Source organism: Mytilus edulis, chromosome 1 (assembly GCF_963676685.1).
Source record: "Mytilus edulis chromosome 1, xbMytEdul2.2, whole genome shotgun sequence".
NCBI classification, from domain to species: Eukaryota; Metazoa; Mollusca; class Bivalvia; order Mytilida; family Mytilidae; genus Mytilus; species Mytilus edulis.
The window spans coordinates 21,428,986-21,453,687 of record NC_092344.1 but is presented as its reverse complement, the minus strand read 5'-3'; the positions used below and the strand labels follow the sequence as shown (position 1 = coordinate 21,453,687).

Sequence of the window (24,702 nt, the reverse complement as noted above, 5' to 3'; positions counted from 1 at the left end):
AATTAAGTATTCCGAATATGATGGCAAACAATACATACCGGTAAGTGTTTTATCAGTTTTCTGTACATTCATTTCGTAACACTGGCGTGGGATCAAGGTATTTCTGTCTCAAACACATCAATACTCCAAGACCTTTTGACCTAATTTTTGTACTTGGTTGGACCATTTGTCGTCATATTCCCTCAAATGGCTTGACCATGCTATATTGTCAGTAAGATTTGACTAATAACTATGAGAATTATATGACCATATTTAAGTATCATAACACCATCTTCAATTCTGTTTCACAGAAAACACTCATTTTAGTAGGATTGTTAGCCATCATGTGCAGTTGACCGTATCATATAGTCATTTTCATCCAATCATTTGTAAATAAGTTATGGGACTTTTGACAATTAATATGTGTATTTTGACATAAACAAACTTGTGAACATACTTCTTCATAGATTATTTGACAGATAACTCTCATACTGGGTATTATTGTTTGTTCTCTTTTTAGCTCACCTGTGAGCTTTTCTCATCACTTGGTGTCCGTCGTCGTCCGTCGTCGTTAACTTTTACAAAAATCTTCTCCTCTGAAACTAATGGGCCAAATAAAATCAAACTTGGCCACAATCATCATTGAGGTATCTAGTTTAAAAATTGTGTCCGGTGACCCCGCCAACCAACCAAGATGGCCGCCATGGCTAAAAATAGAACAAAGGGGTAAAACGCAGTTTTTGGCTTATAACTCAAAAACCAAAGCATTTAGAGCAAATCTGACAGAGGTAAAATTGTTTATCAGGTCAAGATCTATCTGCCCTAAAATTTTCACATGAATAGGACAACTGGTTGTTAGGTTGCTGCCCCTGAATTGGTAATTTTAAGGAAATTTTGCTGTTTTTGGTTATTATCTTGAATATTATTATAGATAGAGATAAACTGTAAACAGCAATAATGTTCAGCAAAGTAAGATTTACAAATAAGTCAGCATGACCAAAATGGTCAGTTGACCCCTGAAGGAGTTATTGCCCTTTATAGTCAATTTTTAACCATTTTTTCGTAAATCTTAGTAATCTTTTACAAAAATCTTCTTCTCTGAAACTACTGGGCCAAATTAAACTAAACTTGGCCACAATCATCATTGGGGTAACTTGTTTAAAAAATGTGTGGCGTGACCTGGCCAATCAACCAAAATGGCTGCCACGGCTAATAATAGAACATAGGGGTAAAATGCAGTTTTTGGCTTATAACTCAAAAACCGAAGCTTTAAGAGAAAAATCTGACAGGGTTTAATTGTTTAGCAGGTCAAGATCTATCTGCCCTGATGTTTTCACATGGATCGGACAACCCGTTGTTAGGTTACTGTCCTGAATTGGTAGTATTAAGGAAATTTTTCTGTTTTTTGTCATTATCTTGAATATTATTATAGATAGAGATAAACTGTATACAGCAATAACGTTCAGCAAAATAAGATCTACAAATAAGTTTACATGACCAAAATAGTCAATTGACCCCTTAAGGAGTTATTGCCCTTTATAGTTAATTTTAAACATTTTTCATAAATTTTTGTAAATTTTTTGAAAATATTTTCCACTGTAATTACTGGGCCAAGTTCATTATAGATAGAGATAATTGTAGCAACAAGAATTTCAGTAAAGTAAGATCTACAAACACATCACTATCACCAAAACACAATTATGTCATGAATTTATCCGTGTCCATTGTTTAATATGCACAAGACCAAGGTGAGCGACACAGGCTCTTTAGAGCCTCTAGTTTGTTATTATCTTGAATATTATTATAGATAGAGTTAAACTGGAAACAGCAATAATTTACAGCAAAGTAAGACCTAAAAATAAGTCAATATGACCAAAATGGTCAATTGACGCCCTAAGGAGTTATTGCCTTTTATAGTTAATTTTTAACAATTTTCAAAAATTAGTAAATTTTTACTGACATTTTCCGCTGAAACTACTGGGCCAATCATTATAGATAGGGATAATTGTACACAGCAAGAATGTTCAGTAAATTAAGATCTACAAACACTTCACCATCGTCATTTTCTGGTCTTGGACAAAGGCCAGTTAGCCACCATATTTATATAACCATAGTATATCGTCATTTTCTGGTCTTGGACAAAGGCCAGTTAGCCACCATATTTATATAACCATAGTATATCGTCATTTTCAGGTCTTGGACAAAGGCCAGTTAGCCACCATATTTATATAACCATAGTATATCGTCATTTTCTGGTCTTGGACAAAGGCCAGTTAGCCACCATATTTATATAACCATAGTATCTCGTCATTTTCAAGTCTTATCCTCTACTTAATCATCTTTATTATTAAATCAAGTGGGTTTCCTGTGCTTTTTCTTCTCAACATCTTTTCTTCTAAGCATCTTTTCTTCTCATAGATTGATATAATAGTAAGAGAGTCAACTCATTTAAAATCTAGTCTTACTTTGAAAAATGTTAATTATGCAAGTCAGGAACTTCAACTGTGGTTGTTATATATATATATATATCTTTATTCTGACAAACCTTCGTTGTTACTGCAGTTGAAGAAAGGAAACCAATTTTGGGATATGCAGACAGACAAGGGTAAAACTTGATGCTCCCTCTGCTACAGCTGGGCAAAAAAAAAAGACTCAACAAAAATATTTTGTATGCTATATTTAAAAGCAATACGTTGATGGCAATGTACAGATGATTATTTTACAATTACAACAATGGTGTAAACGAAATATACAAGTAAACATGTTGACATATTATTTCATTTTTATATGGATATATATAAGAATCATCCTTAATATTTAAATACAATTACATCTTGATTTCTTTCATCTAAATAATGCCCTAACCGTCTTCTATCAAAACTGTACCCTTACCCTGCAATCATTTGTGTTTACACAATATTACCAAATACAAAAATTTTGATCAATTATTGGGTCTTACTGTAAAACAACAGAGTGCCTTCATGATAACTTATCAAGAACTTTTCATATTTTATAGGACAGAAATCATATGAATGTGATGAACAGAAATAAATTCACTTATCTGTCACCAACTTATTTTGTTTTTCCCATATTATCTTATTTATTGCTTTTAAGATAGCTGTCAGTATAACCAGTTGAGTCAGACGTTTTGTTAATAGTTTATCAGATGTTCTTTATAAATGAAAATTTATTTAATTCTGTATCCATATTTCAAAACAATGATTGGTATAAGTAACCACAAGAGTACATACAATAATGTTGTTATACAGGATGATATATAATGAATGAGAGTTAACTACAATTCTCGTTCATCATGTCTATATTTACAGTAATTTACAATTTACAGACCCATTTACATGGGTAAAATTAAAATTTGATGGATAATACAAATTCTTTATAATTTCTAAGATACATATATTCAGGATCAGGAACATATTTCCTTTCCATGGAAAAGGAGCATATACGAAGGTCTGAGGGGGGTCTTTCATTTCTTATTTTTTTAACGTATAAAAATCAGCCATTTTCCTCTCCCTTCTTATCTTTTCTTCATAATTTAGCTGCCTGTTATTCTCTATTGTTTTGTTTTTAAGGCCAATTTTTCTCTAGTTTTTATTATGTTTGCCGTTTATTCTGTACTGAATTTGAACTAATGCAAAGTAAAAGTGAATTTCCAAACGATGGATATTGTTGGAAAGAAACAATAATTTCACTTACTAAATATTGCAAGCAGTTGACAGTTTTTAGAAGCCCAAGTTTAGCATGATGAGACAGAGGGAACCATTAAAAGACTTGAAACAAGCTCAGAAGATGTTGCTACACAACTTGAAGAAACAAGTGAACTTCTGAACTGATATATCATGTTATGGAGGGGTATTTTTTGCAAATAACCCTCCATAACATGATATTTCTGTTTAATTACACCAAATAGATTTGGATTGAAACTCCGTAAAGGTGAACATAATTTATTTTTACTTGTAATCTGTAATTCATTAACATGTTTATGCATAATTTTAAGGATAAGATGATATTATCATAGAACCGCAGGAATTATACATGTACTTATATGCGTTAGCTCACTTTTTATATGTAACGCCATCTAAATAAATAACAATCAATCTTAGCCATCGGTAAAATCAAACAAATATAATATTTTACAATAAAGTTTTCAAACTCATAGGTCAGTCAATACACTTAATAAGCTGCACAATTGACAGAATATCTTTACCAGTAATACAATTAAGCAAATAAGAAAATAAATATCATGTTATTTTGAGAGAAAAAATATGAAAAATTAGAACAATTCCCTCATTTGCTATTGATATTTTATGATTGTTTAACAGGCACTATAATGTTACATGACGAATGTATGATCAAAATCTATGAAGAGATCTTCTGCTTTAAATGATATTTTGGGTGAATTACATTAAAACAATGACTACATTAGAAAAAAGAAACTTAAAAATATTTTCAGCATTAAAACATTGCCAACAATAATAACAAATAAGAAGTATAAGCACTAGTATTAAAGACTGTCAATTATCCAAGAATCAGTTCGTGCAACCTCCAGCTTTCCCAATCATATAAAACTAAGCTGAATAAGTGTCATGACGAAAAATAAACAAACATTCCACAAGATGGACAATTATTAGTTCAGTCAACTGTGAAATATAACTCTTCCATGTTCTGACAAAACCATTAAATAATCTAGTTTTTAGTATCTTCAAATAAAGTTCAACAAAACATATTACCATATGAATAAGTGTCAGCAGGATTAATCATATATCAATGTAACATTTAACTTTGCACAAGTCAAATGAAATAATTTTTTCTCTCATTTAATTAACAACCATACCAGTTGATATCTAGGTAAAGTTTTACACAATTTTTTGATATTACAAACTTAACAGTTACATTCAGTTAACAAAATATAACTAACTAACAACAACAATTAATGATTAATTTATCACTGATTTTCTTCTGTTTTGATCTTTTTAACTTGTCCTATGCCAGCTAACTGCTGTCGTCTGAAAAGATAAAAAGAAATTGTATTAGAGACTTTAATGCTGTGGATCCATTAAGATCAACAATCAACACATTTTCGAGAGGCTTTGTATACAGAGATGGGCAAAACCATGAAATCAAATATCCATGAATATGAAAGTTTTCAGCAATCCACGTAAAGTGAATTAAGTGATAACTACTAAAAAAAAAAGATCACAGTAGTTATACACCAATTTGTAGATATAGTAGAATTTTATGTAAGCAGTTGGATATGGTTAAACTTTCTTAAGTTATCATATTATTGCGAATCCTATCATAGTTTTCCACAGATTCACCTGCAAGTTACCTGTCCATTTAAACTTTTGTAAGTCCTATTGTCCCATCTAACAAATACAACAGCTATTGTTCTCTGTTTAGTTTATTCAATAGGACCTTTAAATTTCTTGCAAGAGAAATCTATCACTCACTGATCAATTTACCTGAACAAAAAATTGAACTGTCAATGATGGAAATACATGTACAAATAAGTAATTATGAAACTGCATGTGATGTTGTATTTATTCAATCAATAACACATTTTCATTTTGTTTGATATAAACACTGATTTAAAAATTTAAAGTTGATTTCTGATCAAATTTCAACATTTTACCTATTAAAATTTGCTTTTTTTAGTCTGTTCATAAGTAAAAACTTGAAATGATAATGTTTAAATAAAGGTCTTCATAAATGTATTTATAACTGAACAACCACAAAAAAACATGCAAATTCTTTAAAACATAAATGCATGCAGTAGTTAAAAAAAAATCAGAAATAAACTTTTTATAATTAAATCAGTGCTTATATTGAACAGATTGAAAATATATGATTGATATTGAATAAATACTGTATCACATGCAGTTTATGTGAGTTTATACATGTATTTCAGTGAACAAAGAAGATATTTTTTTGGTCAGGCAAATTAATCAATGAGTGATAGATTTCTCTTGGAAGAAATTTAAAGGTCCCATCATATAAACTATACAGAGAACAATACCTGTTGTATTTGTTCAATGGGACAATAGAACTTACAAAAGTTTAAATGGACAGGTAACTTGCAGGTGAATCTATGGAAAACTATGATAGGGTTCGCAATAAAACAACATGAAGGACAGTTTTTCAGTCAATCAAAAAACCCCGAGTAATAAATGACAAAGGTGGACTTTTTCGAACTTCATCTGCATTTTATCATTTGAAACAACATAAAAAAATCAGAAAAGACGTGCAACACTTCAAAAAACACCTGAAAGATAGTGAAAAATCTTCAAAATTGAACTTGGCTACCATTTTGTTATAATGAGAAACAACATATCAAAATATGAAAAGAATAATTAAACTGTTCTCATAATCATATAGAAAACATTTCAAACCACCTATCATTGTTCACCAAATTGATAACCATTAATGCCATTGAAATTTTTTTACAAATTCTGCAATGATTACACTTTGAAGTGAAGTCATGCCAACTTCTGTACACACTCCAGGTATCACTTTTCACATATACAAACATTTTTTTTTTACAATGATTTTTTAATTTACATCACATATGAAACTTACACATCAGCTGTAGTAACAGCAGTAGTTGTTATTGTTCTTTTCACTGCAACCTTTTGTGTGGCAGGACTTTGGGCATCTGTATGAATAATAAATGCATATCTTTAAACATGAATCAAGTTGAACTACTAAATATATTTTTTCTTATAGGGCAGATGCTCTTTTCCTGAAAATTTTACAACAAAAAATTATAAATAAATTATACTAACATGTTTCAAGTATTTTTTTCTCTTTTAAGATTATTTTTTTTTAAAAGTTGCTGATTATGATTTCACATTTTTCTTCTTATTTCAGATTAAATGTTTTAACAGAAAATGCATCACAGGCATATTTATTTAAGGGATAATAGCATCTAAAAAATACACAACACATTGTTTCCTTTTTGAAAAATTTGTTTGCCTAAAAACATGTAATAAGAAACACACAGTGTAATTATTGTTGTACACTACAAATTAACTGACCTTGAAGCCACCTGACTTGTGTAGCAGGTCCATATCCTTTTTCATTTCTAGCAGCAATACGGAAGATGATGGCTGGTTTTGTTGTATAATCAATGTGAGCTGAGGCCAGACTTGCTGTTGTCACTGTACATGTTGGAGCAGGTCCACAGTAGACTCTGACAAATGCTAGCTGAGCTGGAGCTCCTGGTTTTTGATCTGTCTGTGATGCAGCATTACGTACAGCCAGATATACAGAGTATTCTGTGATTTTTCCTGCTGTGTTTTGAGGAGGTTCCCACGATAAGTGTGCACCCTCTGGACTCTGAAAGTAATTGATAAAACTAGATTACTACACACAAATTACATAAAATTGTATCCCAGCCACAGACACAGTAATGGCACAATGATTTCATAAAATTAAATATTTAATCTCATTGTTATTTGTATGGCATTGTAGAATATAAATCAGTGTTGTCAACGGTTAACCGGTTAACCGGTTAATCGGTCGAACGACCGAATACCGAATACCAAAAACGCTAACCGGTTAACCGGACTTTTTTTCAATTTTGATAGATATATCATGTTAAGGAGGGGTATTTGCGAAAAATACCAGTCGAGAGAATGTTAAATTTCACGAGCCGTAAGGCGAGGGAAATTCATTCTCAAGACTGGTATTTTTCGCAAATATCCCTCAATAACATGATATATCTGTTTAATTACACCGAATGTTAATGTACTAAAACGCATTGATGATCGTGACGTTATAAGCGTCCAGTCGGATAGAGTATTTTTTGGCAAATACCACGGCAGAGAGGGTAAAAAAGGCATATCCTTTTAGCAAATACCCCGGCGGCGTTAAAAATGAACGATATTCATTTGATAACAGTAAATTGGTGAAAAATACACTGGCTATTAACCAATCAAAACCCCGGATTCTTACATAAGGTGTAATTATATATAAATTTGTATTGAAATTATTAAAAGGTTAGGTTTTAATTTAATTTTAATTAATTTGACTGTAAATTGATTGCTATTGTTAATCCCATCAACATAAAATTAATAAGAATTTGTCTCTCAGCTCGGGGCAGGATCTTAAAGAAACATAATTAGTATACTTGTTTTTTTAGCAGTTACTCTAAATCAGTAATGCGATTAAATTTTACGATTTACTTCATTATTTCGTTTCTGATCTAATATTGTGTAAACCTACATCTAAATGTGCAACCTCCGTCGTGCAAGGCTTAGTCTGACTTTAAACGAAATGCTAACTCAAAAATTGTGAAATGCAAACCAATGTGAATGTGCTCAATGCATACGTGATAGTATGAGTAACATGCAAACAAAGTAAAGAAACAGGCCGTACGGTGACCTATAGTTGTTGATTTCTGTGTAATTTTGATCTCTTGTGGAGAATTGTCTCATTGGCAATCAGACCACATATTCTTTTTTATAATTAATCACTCAAAATGAAACACTCCACATCATTTTCGGAGACAACAAGTGAAAAGGAAAGAATAATCATTTTCAAACATATTCAATTCCACGACATCAAGTATTTTTTTTAATTTTATTTTTCAATCTGAAGTTGGTACAAACGCTATAGGTGATACGGTGTAGTTGCTTATTAAAAGTCAAACTTTGCAAGAATCCTCACAGACAAGCCTGATAATGCCAGAGGAAAAACTTCAATTCTAAAAGCATAAATTTATGACTTGGATAACAGGTTGTCAAATTGACACTCGTACCACATCTTATATCCATGTGTAGAGTACTATTGATAAGGCTTGCAAGTACCAACTCAAACTACTGGTTAACCGGTTAATCGGTCGAACGATTATCCGAGTAACCGGTTAGGCAAAAGTGTACGATTTGACAACACTAATATAAATATATAAGTACTCTTTTAAAATGCCAAAATGTAGTATTTTACACAACCATCCTGATTAATGGAGAAATAAGTAAAATTGCAAAGTAAAAGGGTGAATAGAGTGACATATTTTGACAGGGTAGTTCAGATGCAATGGAAATAGGATATGCAAGAGTACAGGATGCAGGATTCTCTGAAAATTCAATAAAGTTCTGTCAAATGGTTGAGAAGAAGTTGAGAATACAAAAGTTAGATACAAAAAACATGTAAGTGAAAATAAATAAAAAGAAGAACTCTCCTGTCACTATATACCTCCTGGTCTCTTAAAATATTTTATCATCTTAAAATATTTTATCATATTAAGTCAAGTTTATTACAAATTTAGCTCCAACCAAACTAAATGATTTTGATAGTAATTAAAAGTGAATTTACAACAGTTTTAACCCTCTTTGCAGATATATTTAAATATTTGACATAATATGTTTTACTCCTTGGTATGGTTAATGATGGCTCTTTCTAATGAATGACAATTTTTCTTGTGTAATTTTTTTTAAGCAACTTACCTTACTAATCTTGATTGCTGATGGGGCACCAGGGTAGCCAGGCAGACAGGTCTTAAATGCTGATATCTCACTGAATGGTCCTCGTCCACAAGCATTTATACCTGCCACTCGGAATTTATATGCTGTTCCTGGTAATAACTCTTGCTTCTTAAGAACACTGTGATCAGGTATGCTTACAACATCAACATCCTGTTCAAATATATACATAAGGAGACTGAACATGATCACAGTAATAGGTTGACGCCTGTTTACATCCAATAATGTGACGAAGACAAGAATCACAAGAAATATGATGAAATAACATATACATTTAAGAAAGTGCTCTTATTGGTTTTTTTTTCTTTTTTAGCCAAGGCTTTGTCAGTTTATTTACAATCTTCAAGTTTGAATGTCACTCTGGTATCTTTCGCCCCTCTAAAGCATATCAAGAGTGGCCCTTGTGTAGTTGTGTATCTTCAGATTGGTTATTTACATTATCCTTAAAAAATGTTTAACTTCTATCATGTTTTTTTTTGGAAAAAAAACTTTTGAAAATGAAGAACCGTGTTCCGGGATCTTTAAGGTTTCATTATTCCTTTTTTCTCTTAACCAAGATAATTATTTCTATAACGTTTCTATAACAAATATGAAAAACATTGAAGCTAACATATCAATTAAATATTTTAGAAATTGAAAATTAAAATAAAAAATAAAACTTACATCTCCATTGCCCTGTAGTCCATCTGATGACAGATAGAAATGTGCTACCAGACATGATGATCCTTTAATGATACCAACATCATACCACTGGTTAGCTTCTTTCTTTATTGGAGTGGTTGGCATTTTAATTGGAGTGGTACTAGTTTCCTGAAATGACAACCAACAAAACTTTAAATCAGTCATATACCCAGCAAAACATAACATATATTTTAGTGCAAGTGGTCAACTCATGTACATTTTATCAAGGGTAATTAATTTTTTTTCCATGTGTTACCAAAAATTTGCTCAGGTAGAACTCAGGTGAGTCTAAGGAAAAGTCACCTGATACAACCTATTCTTTTCAGTTAAACATTCTTTGGCCGTGAGACATCAGTTGAATACCTTGTGATTAATTTCAATTGACCAGCTATGATTCAGCTTCCAGAAATTAGACATAAATAAATTCTGCTTTAACATAATATATTTAATTCATATCAAATAATTTATTTTTGTATAGAAATTGAAGTATTTTGACTTTTTCATAAGATTCCATTGCAAAGAGATCTCAGCAGTTTTGTTCAGTTCATTTTAGTTTTCCATCATAGCACATTGTAGTTAGGGTTCACACTGTATTTTGAAACGATACATTTATAGAATACACTGTGCTCAATCTTTTTTTAAGTGTATCAAACTTAATTTACAAAATGATAATAACAACAAAGTGTATCAACAAAATAAAAAAAAATCTATTCAAATAGACAAACTTTGCATTTATTTTTTAAGTTTCAGTTGTATTCTTCACTGTAGCACAAAAATAATGAAGTCAATTTTTTTGTTGAACAAAATGATGATTTTATTACAAATAAAATGACAATTTTTTCTTCAATAAGTAATTACCTGTTTGATTTCAGTTCCTGGTTCTATTTTAATTGCATTAGCTGCATCAGGTTCTTGTTTTATGCCATTTGTAGAAGATATTGCTGAATTGGATGAGATTGCTGCTGATGCCAAAGTGGACAAAGGATCTACAAAGGAACAAAAAACAAAATGCATTTAGTGCAATTTTAATTTAACAAAAAAGCATTAATGAAATTTCAATTATTGATTAACAAGTTACCTCCTCATTTAAATAAACCAACAAGCCAAAAATTTCCTTTGTCTTATTCATAGAAGTCATAAACAAATTAAAATTGTTATTAATGAGTTGTTAATCATTTATCATTTAATACATAAAATTTAACAATCACTGTAATTTCTATTATTAAGTAATTAATAAAATTATACAATTCAATTAGGAGTATAGTCCCTCTCTTGTTTGGAATTTAATCATTTTAAAAACCTGGATAATTTTTGAAATTTTCCTTTATATTTTACACCGTTTACTTTAGAGCAAAAGTAGACTCTACTTGTTAAATGGATTCATTATATTTACCCGAGTCCATTGAGCTTGAGATTTGAGGGAGGATTCCTTGTGTAGGTGGTACCAGTCCAAGTGACATGGCTGAACTATCTACTGATGCAGGACTAGTCAACTGTTGAGCACTGGTATCGGGGAGACTTGCAGGTAAACCAGTAGATGTGTCCATAGCTTCATCTTTTGGTTCTGGCTGAGCCATTAACTGATCAGGCAGTTCTAAGGCATGTCCCTGAGCTGCAGCTAGAGCCTGATCCTGCACAAGAGCTAGAGCTTGTGTCACAGCTAAAGCTTCCTCTTGTGTAGGCATTGATATTTGACCTTCAGAAGGTTGTAATATGTCTGCTGGTAAAGTAGGATTGATGTTAGCAAGAGGTTCTTGCAGTTGTTGTAATGCACTAACATGTGATCCAGATATATCCATTGGTTCAGGTTCTGGGTCATGTGACGTCAGCTGTAATGGAATGGCGGCTGTAACTGGATCAATCATTGGCACATTACTTAAAAGATCAGAGTTTGTTATAGCACTATCAGCAGCCATAGAGGCTTGTTGCGTAGAATCTGTTGTTTGCCCTTGATTTTCATCTCCTGGGCAATTATGGCCATCTGTACAAACTCCACTTTGTGTTGGATTATTTTCATCCCCTGGGCAATTATGGCCGTCAGTACAAACCCCACTTTGTGTCGGATTTTCATCCCCTGGACAATTATGGCCGTCTGTACAAACCCCACTTTGTGTCGGATTTTCATCCCCTGGACAATTATGGCCATCTGTACAAGCTCCACTTTGAGTCGGATTTTCATCCCCTGGACAATTATGGCCGTCTGTACAAGCTCCACTTTGAGTCTGATTTTCATCCCCTGGACAATTATGGCCATCTTTACATACACCAGGTGGGGTTCCATCAACTTCATCTCCGCCATCTCCCGGGCAATTATGGCCATCCGTACACACTGCTTTCGGTGGTTCATCCCCTGGGCAATTATGGCCATCTGTACACACTTGCTTGGGTGGTTCATCCCCAGGACAATTATGGCCATCCGTACACACAGCTTTTGGTGGTTCATCCCCAGGGCAATTATGGCCATCAGTACATACAACCTTGGGTGGTTCATCACCAGGACAATTGTGGCCATCCGTACACACTTGCTTGGGTGGTTCATCCCCAGGACAATTATGGCCATCCGTACACACTGCTTTCGGTGGTTCATCACCTGGGCAATTATGGCCATCAGTACATACTACCTTGGGTGGTTCATCACCAGGACAATTGTGGCCATCTGTACACACTTGCTTTGGTGGTTCATCCCCTGGACAATTATGGCCATCAGTGCATACTTCTTTGGGGGGTTCATCTCCTGGACAATTGTGGCCATCCGTACACACTTGTTTGGGTGGTTCATCTCCAGGACAATTATGGCCATCTGTACACACTGCTTTAGGTGGTTCATCTCCCGGACAATTATGGCCGTCTGTGCAAACAACTGGTGGCTGAGTTTCATCTCCCGGACAATTATGACCATCAGTACATGGGGCTTGCTGTGTTGTAGGGGCCTGAGTTAAGACAACTGGAGCTGTTGTCGTTGGTTTAGCACTAGCTGGAGTTATGGTAATCTGAACTGGTTTTGGTGTTGATGAGATGCCTTGAGCTGCCACAGATACTGGCTGAGTAGTCATTGTGACTGGAGACTGAGAGATTGATGGCTGTGTAATGAGGGATATAGTAGGTGTTGATGGAGTTGGTGTAGCCTGTGTAGTATATAATAATGACGTGGCTGAAGACTGGGATGGTGTGGCAGCTATGGTCTTAATTATTGTTCCACCAGACTGTTGTGTTCCTGGAAACATAAATTATAAGCAATAATTAGATTGGTTGTTGGAAAAATTAATGCTAACGAAACCATGACACGTTTGAAGCATTTATTTACATAACAGTCCTATCATATTTCTAGTTTCTAAGATAACGTTTTCTTTGATTCATACTTTTTCTCAAGTGAACATATTTTCATAAAATTCAAATGACAAATTGGCAAGCTTTATATCTTGCAGGATTATAAATATTTCTTCACATATATATTAAACTGTCTTTATGAATGATGTGAATAAAAGTTCAAATTTCTGTTTCACTAACAAATTTCTTAACTAAGGCCAAAAAAAAAAATAGGTGTGTTTCCTGTTGCATGCCCCAAAAAATTAGGGTCGGTAGGTAGGTATTTTTTTTTTTTTTATTTTTTTTACTGGCCTTCTTCGGTTGTTTTTTGTGTATTTTTATAATCAGTTTGTTATTCTTTCAGGTTATTTTCATCAGTTCATTGTATAAAGTATACAAGATATGAATAGTCCATGTTCAAAAGTTGCAGAAGACTTGGCCAGGACTTCCAGCTTATAAAATTTTCAAACTTTTCAGAACTGATATGCCATCTGTACGGGTCAGGCTATAGTCTTACACAGAAAGCCCATCAAAGTCTGTCTCAGCAAAGACCTGTTTTATAATCAGTTTCTTTCAGACAATTTAGTTCACAGAACTGATGCCAGCTTTTCTACAAATACCAAATATTAATAACATGATAGAGGGATGGGTGAAAATCTTTAGAATTTTTGATTATATACTAGCTGTTTAAAAGAAAATCAATTACAAATTGAGTTTTGGGGCTATGGTTGAGCAAATATCTGTCAATGTGGGAGATATTTCATGGTTTTTTCCAGTCACAGTAAATTCATTGTTCTTTAATCCAAAGTCATGATACTGATTGAATATATCAATAAAGGTGGTAGAATTAGAAAATGGGGCTATTATACTTTTTTTCTCGTTCTTGTGTGGACACTCATCGATTGTTATTGATAACACACTTTGACTGATGGCCATAGCAGAAGCCATGCCGTTGTTTGACTTCAATCTGTATCACACAAATGCTTGCTGTATTAAAATTTTATTTGAAATAAAACGTTTAAAAGATGCCATTCAAAGGCTATACTAAACAAAAACCGTTTCTGGAAAAAAACAAAAAAAATCCGGATTTTTTTTTTTTTTTTTTCCGGGAAAAAAAGTTAGGGTCGGCGCCAAAAAATTAGGGTCGGTCGGGCGACCGGAAACACACCTATTTTTTTTTTGGCCTAAATAAAATAGATCATTGTGACTGTTTACAAAATAACAATAATAACAACGATTTTTCAAGCATCAAACATCATCCAATAGATAGGATCATTGTCAGATTAGATTAAGTATATTTTACAATAAAGCTGTCACATTTGCTTGACAGAGGTAATTGTTTGGTTATGTTATATTCTATTTATCCTGAAGAGGTTATTTGTATTGATCTTTTATAAAACAGGTTAACTTTAATGTCAAAGTAATAAGTATGTGTTACAGTTATGTAATTTAGTGGTTTTAATATGCATATAAACATTATTTGTATACAAGTGTATTTGTTTTCATATATCAAAAACATACTTAATGCTTAACATGCTAAATGCATGAAAGTTAATGCAAAGCAAAATAATTAAAATAAATATTTTACCTTGTGTTGAAATAATATTGACGACTGGTTTAGCTAAAGGTGATCCTGATATAATGTGTTGTTGTGCTCCTGCTGGAAGCGTCGTCACAGATAATGGTTTTCCTGAAAAATAAAGTGTTTGTCCTCAAGACTTTTTTTAACAGAAAATGAGCTACATGTTTGAAAACATTATGCAGGGCTTTCTTTCATTTGAATAAAAAGAATACAAAAATATGGATTTAAATAACAGTTATTTAGAATGATTGATTGATGTTTGCTTTCCTAGAAAACATGGTTAAATAATCTTGGAGTCTTAGGCCCATACTCAAGTCCATAATTATCATAAGCTCCTCTTTCCACACACAATCACACACTGCATGCCATTATGTCTTTATATTATTGATCATTCCCATTGCTCGGTTCTTAAAAATAACTCATAATTTTCAGCATTAACATTGGAAGTATTTGATTGAGATTATAAACATTCAACTCCCTATGCATGCCATTTGAAGCAGTAATGCAATTTAAGGTATATACATACATAATGTCATTTGTCAGTCCAATAAATCTACATACACTGGATTTCATAACTGACACACTGAATAAATACTCCATATACATGATATATATTAAATTAATACTCAATACACACAATATTATATAGACATACCAGTAATTGATGATGTGGATATTCCCTGAGATGATTGTGGACTAACAACAATAAACTGAGTATTTCCAGTACCACCAAGCTTTGGCATTGATGTGATGATTTTATGTTGGTTTCCAGACAGACCTGAAGTGCTACCCTTAGGTGCTGCAATGACGATTGTTTTAGATCCAGCTTGTGTTGTTACAGTACCAGTGCCAGCCTTGGCCATTGACAACATGGATGAAGGAATGGTCTTTATTATCGTTCTAGTGTTAGATGATACTTGCTGATAAAAGAAAGGAGAATTAGAACTATCATACAATAAGATGGAAATAGAAGAAGTATATCAAAATTTGTTACACTGTAGTTTTGTGCCTGCTTTAATTGATTATATCTGAAAAATTACTTTTAAAGTTTGAAAAATTATTGGGGCTGTTTAGGAAATAATCAATTGAAAAAGTGCTATCTGAACCCTATGCTTTCATTTCTTGAACAACCCTTACAATAATCTAAAAAGTACAAATGCACTGAACTTTTAGTGAAAATAAATGGGTGTAAATATATGGCAAATTCAGCCATCAACTCCATCCAAATTGAACTTGATCTGTATTTGGTGGTATTAAGTATTGTATGAAAGTTTAATTACATTTGGTTGTGGTTAATTTCAGTAAGAGAATGGAAAACTTTTTGTGTGAACAGACAGACAGGGTAAAACTTGACCCCCTTCCATACAGGTGGGGCATAAAAAAACCTAGTTAAGCTATTTACCTGTGGTTGTACACTGTTAATCCCTAGAATAGTAGAAGGTGTCTGCCCAGGCTGACTGGTAGTAATAATAGCTGTTTGTTTACCATGAGCACCACTTGCTTGTGTGGTTACCAACTTGACAATAGTGGCTCCTTGTGGCAGAGGTCCTTTGGTCTAAATAAATGGTTAATACATGGAAATTATATTTCAATTTCAAAACTCTTTAAAACTTTTTAATTACAAATCATGTAGTCTCCCCTAAGCTAAAAATGTACATACAGATGTGTTTTTCAATTGATATGATATGGAATGTTTATCTAAGGAAAGATCATAACAGTGTGGCATTAATGTTAAGTAAAGTTTTCAAAGAGATTTCTTATAACTCTGTTAATAAACAATGCCTCAAAAACAAATGTGAAAATGTCATTACTGAAAATTCAGATTTTTGGACCTTTACTTTACATTGATACTCATATCTACAATATATACATAGTGTAAATGTAAGAAAATTCAACTTAGTGGTAAAAAAACACATTGTAATTCCTACCGTAGCTACATGTACTTGCATGCCTTTATTTGTTTAACTAGTGTCACAATCTGTAATTCTTACCGTAGCTACTTGCATGCCTTGATTTGTTTTCACCAGTGTAACAATCTGTGGATGACCTGTTCCTGATGATCCTCCCCCAGCTTTGTGTACTGTGATGATTTGTTTTCCTCCTATAGTTTGTTGTATTGATCCAGGTGTAGATTTCAATATGGTGGTTCCTGGTGTAGCAACTCTCACTGTCTGAGTAGGTGTTCCTGATATAAAATAAAATACAAAAGGTGAGCTTGAAAGTGAGCCTTTAAATAATTTAGGGCAAATTTTTTTTACAATTGAACTGCAATTTTATTTGAATTTTCAGAAATGCCTATATTTCTTCTCGAGCTGTTTTAATTCAGTAAAATAGCTTAATCATGTTTGGTGGGGTTAGTGTTGCTCAGTCGTAGGTTTCTTTGTTGTGTTTATGCTATGCTCGTCTATTTGTCGTTTTCATTTTCTACCATGGTATTGTCAGTTTGTTGATCAACTTTATGTGAGTTTAGATATTTCTTTGGTGTCTTTTACCTCTCTTTTTCTCAACGGAGTTATCAATGTCATCAGACTTACCTATTCTACTCTGGACAGGTGTAACTTTCATTCCTGAAGGTGTAACAATAGTAGGTGTTACCACTTTAATCCCTGAAACATTTGGAGTACCAGTAGAGACAGTTGTACCAGGTATTTTCTGTGTGGCAGCAGCGGCAGCAGCAAGAGCTGCAATGCCTGTCATTCCACTAGACTGAAAAATGTTATAAAGCTTTGTCAAATAACGTTCTAAACATTAGCCTATCTCTACATACATCTATAAGTTAGCTAAACTGGTTTTCTTTGCCTTCCATCAAATTGTTTATAACTGTTCCATTGACTTTATTGATATTAATTTAGTTTTAACCTGTTTTTTTCATTCTTATGTGTTTATAAATAAGTGACAATAATAAAATATATTTGAAGAAAAATATGATATCTTACTGATGTGACCATGTTAGCCTTCTGAGCTTGTGTGAGGTTAACGATATGTGGAGACCCTACTCTAATGGCTGATCCTGCTGGGTTAACAGTGATAGGTGTCTTCTGTCTGGCTGCCACTGCTGTAACTAAACACACACAATTATTTATAAATGCTGCTACTGATTTGATTAATTATTTTTTAATCCATATCCAAGTACATCTCTTTTCCAGGACAAACTATTTCATAGCAAAATACTTCTTTTCATGATTGGCTGGAAAGTTCAACATTTAGTGCTCCTAAAGTATAATTTTCAATCTTGGAAATCACAGCAAATGTTCAAATAATACCCTTCACATTAAAGAAAACATTTGTATACATTTTTATTTCTCGAAACATTCAATTTAAAATAGAAACCTACATCAAGGTATAGCAGATTATTTTTACAATAGTAGCCAAAATATTACAGTTCTCTTCTAAAGTGACTTAAGGACTATAATTTAAATTGTTTTTTGAAGAAATTAAACAAGCCTTGAGTTTCAAATTGCCATGCATTTCTTAATCATGGTTACAGCTCAATCAAATGTATCATTTATGAGAAAAAGATTGAAATGAATCTTAGTCTTTTTACATACTGCAATTGGACATGAGACAACATTCATTAAAGCTCTATCATGCTACAACATGTAATATTTGAATCTTCTAAGCATGTCAACATGCAAAGCTTTAGTTTATATATATAGTCCATGACAAAACCAGTCTTGCAGCTTTTTTTTTAAAAGTGTGTGTAATGACTACATATTTGTGACAAATTTTATCTAAGACTATCTAAACATATATGGTGTTTTAAGAACACTAAATCAAGCACTGGTAACAATTAGGATTTGTTACCTTCAAATAATTTTCAAAGGAAAAGAAAAATTGAAATAGAAACATTTTGCTGTCTCAATTTTAATTCCATTCCTGGATTTGAAATCTCCATTCAAATATAAATCATCCTTTATGTTTAACTGTAATTTTTGCACCCAAGAAACAATCAATAATATCTGTTTGCATCTTTTTTAGGTATAAAACTTATATTGTAGGGCACTGCTCAAAATTTAGATCATGTAAAACAAACGTTTGTCAAACTTATCTCCATCCAAGACACTTTCTAAATCTATTTTGTCTTTAAGGAGTTGATATTGATAAAGCTTCTTTTATTTCTATACATATAATAATATTGTTAAAATTTACAGAATTACAACATAATCTTGTTTAACATTTGTTATACATGTATAAGGCATTAATAGATAATCTTGGATATATAATTTTATTATGTTAAACAAAAAGGGGGAGGGGGCATTCATCAAAAGAAGTCTTATCATTTACCATACTACAACAAAAACTACTATCCATACACCACAATAATTGCAGAAGAAATAGAAATAAAACATGCAGTAATGTAATGTCTACCTCTGATGGTTTGGGGTGTTGTCATGGAAACACCACCCAAAGCCCCTGCACGTAGGTGTGCTATTCCTAAAGCAAGAAGACAGAATCATAAGATAGAAAAGAAAGACAAAAAATTTTTTTTTTTCTTTAATTCCTACTTTGTTTTCAATACTGATACAGAATCAATATAACATATATTTGATTTTTTGCACCATCAAATTTGTGATAAAATAACTGTTCTTTAAATAATGATAATATACCAATTAATTTCAAAGCCATCAAAAAATAAAATACTGAGAATACTTTATTCACTTCTTTCATTCTTTCCTTTATATTGTTTCTGCATTTTATTTCTATGCACTTGTACAAACTTATATGAATCATATTCAAGGACGATTTGACCATATCCAGGAAAAGAATATGCAAAAGATGGATGTGAAAACTATTAAATGAAATTAACCTTGTGTTTGTGGTCGTACTACAGTTGTAGTTTGCTGTGGTGCTGTAATTGCTTTAGTCAGTGGATTGGTCTGAGGTACAGCAGTAGGGGTCAAGGCCTGAGCAGGTGGCAGGTCATATTTCTGTAACTGTAACAGGTATGCATCAGCTGTTGGTACACTACCCCAACATACTTCTAATGTGTTAGTGCTGGCTCTCACTAACTGAACTCGCGACGGAGCAGGAGGCTTTTCTGTAAATAATAATAATATGTTAGTGCTGGCTCAAACTAGCTGAACTCGCAATGGAGCTGGAGGCTTTAGTGTAAATAACAATATTGTGTTAATGCTTGCTCTAAGTAACTTAACTCACGAGACTGGAGATGGTGGTTTTTCTGTAAATACAGAAGTATTTGTTTAACTTATTTTATTGCATTGGATATGAACATGATGAAAGATGGCAAAATTTAACTGTAAATAGTCATCTATTATCCACATTTTTGTATGATAATCACACCCTTTTGCCACAGAAATTAAGGAAAAAACATTCAGGCACTTCAGAAAGTTTTACGTCCTTTATGGTACTTTTTAGAGAAAAAAAATGCTTTTCTTCATCAAAATTTATATGCAAAAATGTTGACAAATGATTGTTTAACATTAGATTTATATACATACCTGTTTCGAGGAACCATAGATCTTTGAAGCAAACCTGAAACAAATTGAAAACTTAAGTACCTGCATTAAACTTGAAATTCAAATGTTTGATTAAGACATGAATATTCATAAAAAAAACCTGAGGTATTTCCCATAAAAAGCTGTACTTTATCTATATTTAGTGTCCTATCAGTTCTTTGAGGCAAACCTAATGCAAAATTACAAATTCAGTTTTCTGCAAAGGAATCAGTAATTAAGAACCCTTCTGATACTACAAACCACTCCACAGTAAATAAGATAAAGTGTAAATAAGATAAAGTATCAGTTTGAACAAATCCATTAAGAAATTTGAGAGAAGTATCTTATTACCTATACCTGAAATAATTTTCCTTTATACATTTTTGCCTCTTTTAAAGCATTCTATACAATAAAATGTAGAAGCAATAAAAATAGAGTTGATGTGAAATGTATTTAGTCGTTTTTTAATAAAGTGGGGACCGATGGCTTTATTGAGAGATGAATGATGCACCTCATGGTACCAAAAATAGAGATTAGAATAATAGTGAATGGGACCAATACCTGATTATTCCAAGCCTTTCTGTAGCCATCTCTACCACTCCATATGTAAAGTCGTGTATGTATGGACACAGAACAATGTCCAGCCCTGGCTCTCGGCAGTGCATCTTCAAATACCTCCATTGCAAGAGGTTCCCAAGTCATTGTATCTATAGAAAAGTATAAAAGTTTTTAAAGCTTGAATTGAGTAATTTTGAAGTGAAAGCATAAATCCAGTTTCACTAACACTGCATGGAACACCCATAATATATTATTAAATATAACATACATAACTAAACAATCATAAAGAAATTCATATATTTTGAAATTCTGTAACTGAAATAAGGCCTAAAAAAAAAAGATATGTGTTTCCGGTAACATCATTTTGAAAAATAGGGTCGGTAGGTCGGAATTCTTTTTTTTTTTGACATCGTAAATGAAATCCGGAAAATTATCATGTTTATCCAAGTCCGGATCCGTAATTAGTTTCAAAAACCGGAAGTGTGCCATTTGCAATGTTTTTGAAGCACCTGCTGTGCAAATTTCTTGGATTTTAACCTATTTGGAATACCTTTTGACATTAATAAAATGTTTTACTGGCTTTCTATGCAAGAGGAAGCAAGAGAGAAAAAATATTATGTCATCTATCAGAAGCCTGTGTCAAAAACAGGGTCGGTTGATAAATTTTTTTTTTTTTTTTTGGAAGATCCAATAAACTAGAGGGTCCAAGGACCCTGTGTCGCTCACCTGATATATTTATTTACAATTGATGCATGATAAATGCAACTGTTGTACTGTCGTTTAGTTTCAGAGATATAATACTAAAAAGTGCGTTTGAAACCTATGTTTTATTTCAGCCATGTGGGCAGGCAGGGTCATCATACACAGTGGTCCCTGGATATCCTAGTGGTGATTTAAACTAAGTTTGTTTAAATTTGACAGTTGTTTCAGGGGAGAATTTTGTAAAATTTATCTAACGAGAAATGCAAAATAATGAGAAAGTTGTGAAGTTGTTTTGTTGTTGCGCAACCCCCCCCCCCCCCCCCCCCCGCTCCCCCTTTGCCAAAAAAAACAAAAAAGATATAAAAAATTATCATATAAGGGCAATCTATCCTGTTAATGATTTCTGCAAAATTCAGTTGATTGTGCAAGGGTTGTATAGCCAGCTGAGGTCGTTAAAAACTCTCTTTTGTTGTTGCAGATAGATCTTGACCTGATAAACAATTTTACCACATGTCAGATTTGCTCTAAATGCTTTGGTTTTTGAGTGATAAGCCAAAAACTGCATTTTACCCCTATGTTCTATTTTTAGCCATGGCAGCCATCTTGGTTGGTTGGCCAGGTCACCAGACACAATTTTTAAACTAGATACCCGAATGATGATTGTGGCCAAGTTTGGTTTAATTTGGCCCATTAGTTTCAGAGGAGAAGATTTTTGTAAAAGATTACTAAGACTTAAGAAAAATGGTTAAAATTGACTATAAAGGGCAATAACTCCTAAAGGGGTCAACTGACCATTTCGGTCATGTTAACTTATTTGTAGATCTTACTTTGCTGAACATTTTTGCTGTTTACAGTTTATCTCTATCTATAATAATATTCAAGATAATAACCAAAAACAGCAAAATTTCCTTAAAATTACCAATTCAGGGGCAGCAACCTATAAACGGGTTGTCCGATTCATCTCAAAATTTCAGGGCAGATAGATCTTGACCTGATAAACAATTTTACCACATGTCAGATTTGCTCTAAATGCTTTGGTTTTTGAGTGATAAGCCAAAAACTGCATTTTAACCCTATGTTCTATTTTTAGCCATGGTGGCCATCTTGGTTGGTTGGCCGGGTCACCGGACACAATTTTTAAACTAGATACCTGAATGAAGATTGTAGCCAAGCTTGGTTTAATTTGGTCCAGTAGTTTCAGAGGAGAAGATTTTTGTAAAAGATAACTAAGATTTACGAAAAATGGTTAAAAATTGACTATAAAGGGCAATAACTCCTAAAAGGGTCAACAGACCATTTTGGTCATGTTGACTTATTTGTAGATCTTACTTTGCTGAACATTTTTGCTGTTTACATTTTATCTCTATCTATAATAATATTCAAGATAATAACCAAAAACAGCAACATTTCCTTAAAATTACCAATTCAGGGGCAGCAACCTATCAACGGGTTGTCCGATTCAACTCAAAATTTCAGGGCAGATAGATCTTGACCTGATAAACAATTTTACCCCATGTCAGATTTGCTCTAAATGCTTTGGTTTTTGAGTTATAAGCCTAAAACTGCATTTTACCCCTATGTTCTATTTTTAGCCATGGCGGCCATCTTGGTTGGTTGGGCGGGTCACCGGACACAATTTTTAAACAAGATACCCTAATAATGATTTTGGCCATGTTTGGTTAAATTTGGCCCAGCAGTTTCAGAGGAGAAGATTTTTGTAAAAGTTAACGACGACGGACGCCGGACGCCAAGTGATGAGAAAAGCTCACTTGGCCCTTCGGGCCAGGTGAGCTAAAAAGTTAGGGTCGGGGCTAAAAAACAGGGTCGGTCGGGTTACCGGAAACACGGATCTTTTTTTTCTCGGCCTAAATACAATTCTATGTTTACTTTGATGTTGACTAATTATCAATTGTAGACATTGCATCTAAAAATGCATCCATGTTTTTTTATAACTGATAGGCCAAATAAAAGTGACAACTTAGAAAATTTTGGAGACAGTTCACTTTCATGCTTTCTTCTTAGTGTTTGTGTAATACTCACCTAAATTTAATGATGCTAATGTATTTGTACATTTCCATTCTTTTTCATGTGTGGCAACTTTGACATCATCCATTACAAGTGGAACCCATCCTCCAAATATAAACATACGATTGCTGATAACTGTTGAGGAATGAAGGCTTCTGGGTAATGGTGGAATTCCCTGTATAACTGGTTTAGTCCATGTCATAGAATCTGTTAATAAAAAATGTCTGATTGTATGACAGAAAAAAAATCTTTGATAAAGCTGTTATTGGGAAAATAATTAAAACTTCAACAACTTTTTCTAATAGAAGTAGCATATCCTTTTATTTACCATTCTTAATTAAACTTATTATTTCATATGATCACAGTATATTAAAGTTTAGTGTGGAACATGTGAACATTTTTTTTTATTGTTAAAGTCTAATAACTCTAGCATATCTGGAAACACACACAAAAAAAATTAAGAATAGAAAAGGGGATATTTTTTTTCCAATTTCAAGTAAATCCATGGATAATGTTGTCCTCTAGATATCTCATTTTGGTATAGTGTTATTGTGTGGTAGCTGTCTCGCAGATGTTATACTCCACATGTCTTTTTTTTTTACATATTCTATAATGTAAATACTATGTTTACCTATATCTAACTGCCACAAATCTCCAAGGCGACATCCACTCATGCCACCATAAATCAATAATCGTGGGCGACGCCCATCTTTTTCTGTGTATCCACAACAAGAATGAGATTCTCTGGGAGGTGGAGGCTGACCAACTATTGGTGGGATGTCCCAGGACATGGTACTGGAGTTTTGCTTCATTTCAAGTGTATACAAATCATTTAAATATCTGAAATAAGAAAATAAACATACATCTCATGACAGTGATATTGTTTGCCTTAAATTACTGGAGAATAAAGGCTTTT

At 32.9% G+C, this 24,702-nt stretch overlaps 1 protein-coding gene across 2 annotated transcripts in view; it reads right to left on the bottom strand.

The window, feature by feature from the left end:
* Nucleotides 1-2,641: 2,641 nt before the first annotated feature.
* LOC139527420 (host cell factor 1-like) overlaps nt 2,642-24,702 on the bottom strand; it is a 28,984-nt gene continuing 6,923 nt past the window's right edge. The window contains exons 4-22 of one of the 2 annotated variants that reach the window (XM_071322881.1): nt 24,418-24,626; nt 23,802-23,993; nt 21,063-21,208; nt 20,505-20,538; nt 19,853-20,083; nt 19,414-19,479; nt 17,982-18,106; nt 17,580-17,751; nt 17,037-17,230; nt 16,448-16,600; nt 15,701-15,965; nt 15,052-15,153; nt 11,551-13,371; nt 11,016-11,143; nt 10,140-10,286; nt 9,441-9,629; nt 7,032-7,332; nt 6,574-6,649; nt 2,642-5,003 (exon numbers count right to left, since the gene is read on the bottom strand). In XM_071322881.1, the coding sequence (XP_071178982.1) occupies nt 4,943-5,003; nt 6,574-6,649; nt 7,032-7,332; nt 9,441-9,629; nt 10,140-10,286; nt 11,016-11,143; nt 11,551-13,371; nt 15,052-15,153; nt 15,701-15,965; nt 16,448-16,600; nt 17,037-17,230; nt 17,580-17,751; nt 17,982-18,106; nt 19,414-19,479; nt 19,853-20,083; nt 20,505-20,538; nt 21,063-21,208; nt 23,802-23,993; nt 24,418-24,626 (4,612 nt within the window). In that variant the 3' untranslated portion in view covers nt 2,642-4,942. The remainder of the gene's footprint in view (nt 5,004-6,573; nt 6,650-7,031; nt 7,333-9,440; nt 9,630-10,139; nt 10,287-11,015; nt 11,144-11,550; nt 13,372-15,051; nt 15,154-15,700; nt 15,966-16,447; nt 16,601-17,036; nt 17,231-17,579; nt 17,752-17,981; nt 18,107-19,413; nt 19,480-19,852; nt 20,084-20,504; nt 20,539-21,062; nt 21,209-23,801; nt 23,994-24,417; nt 24,627-24,702) is intronic. The other variant, XM_071322889.1, reaches the window with a different exon arrangement.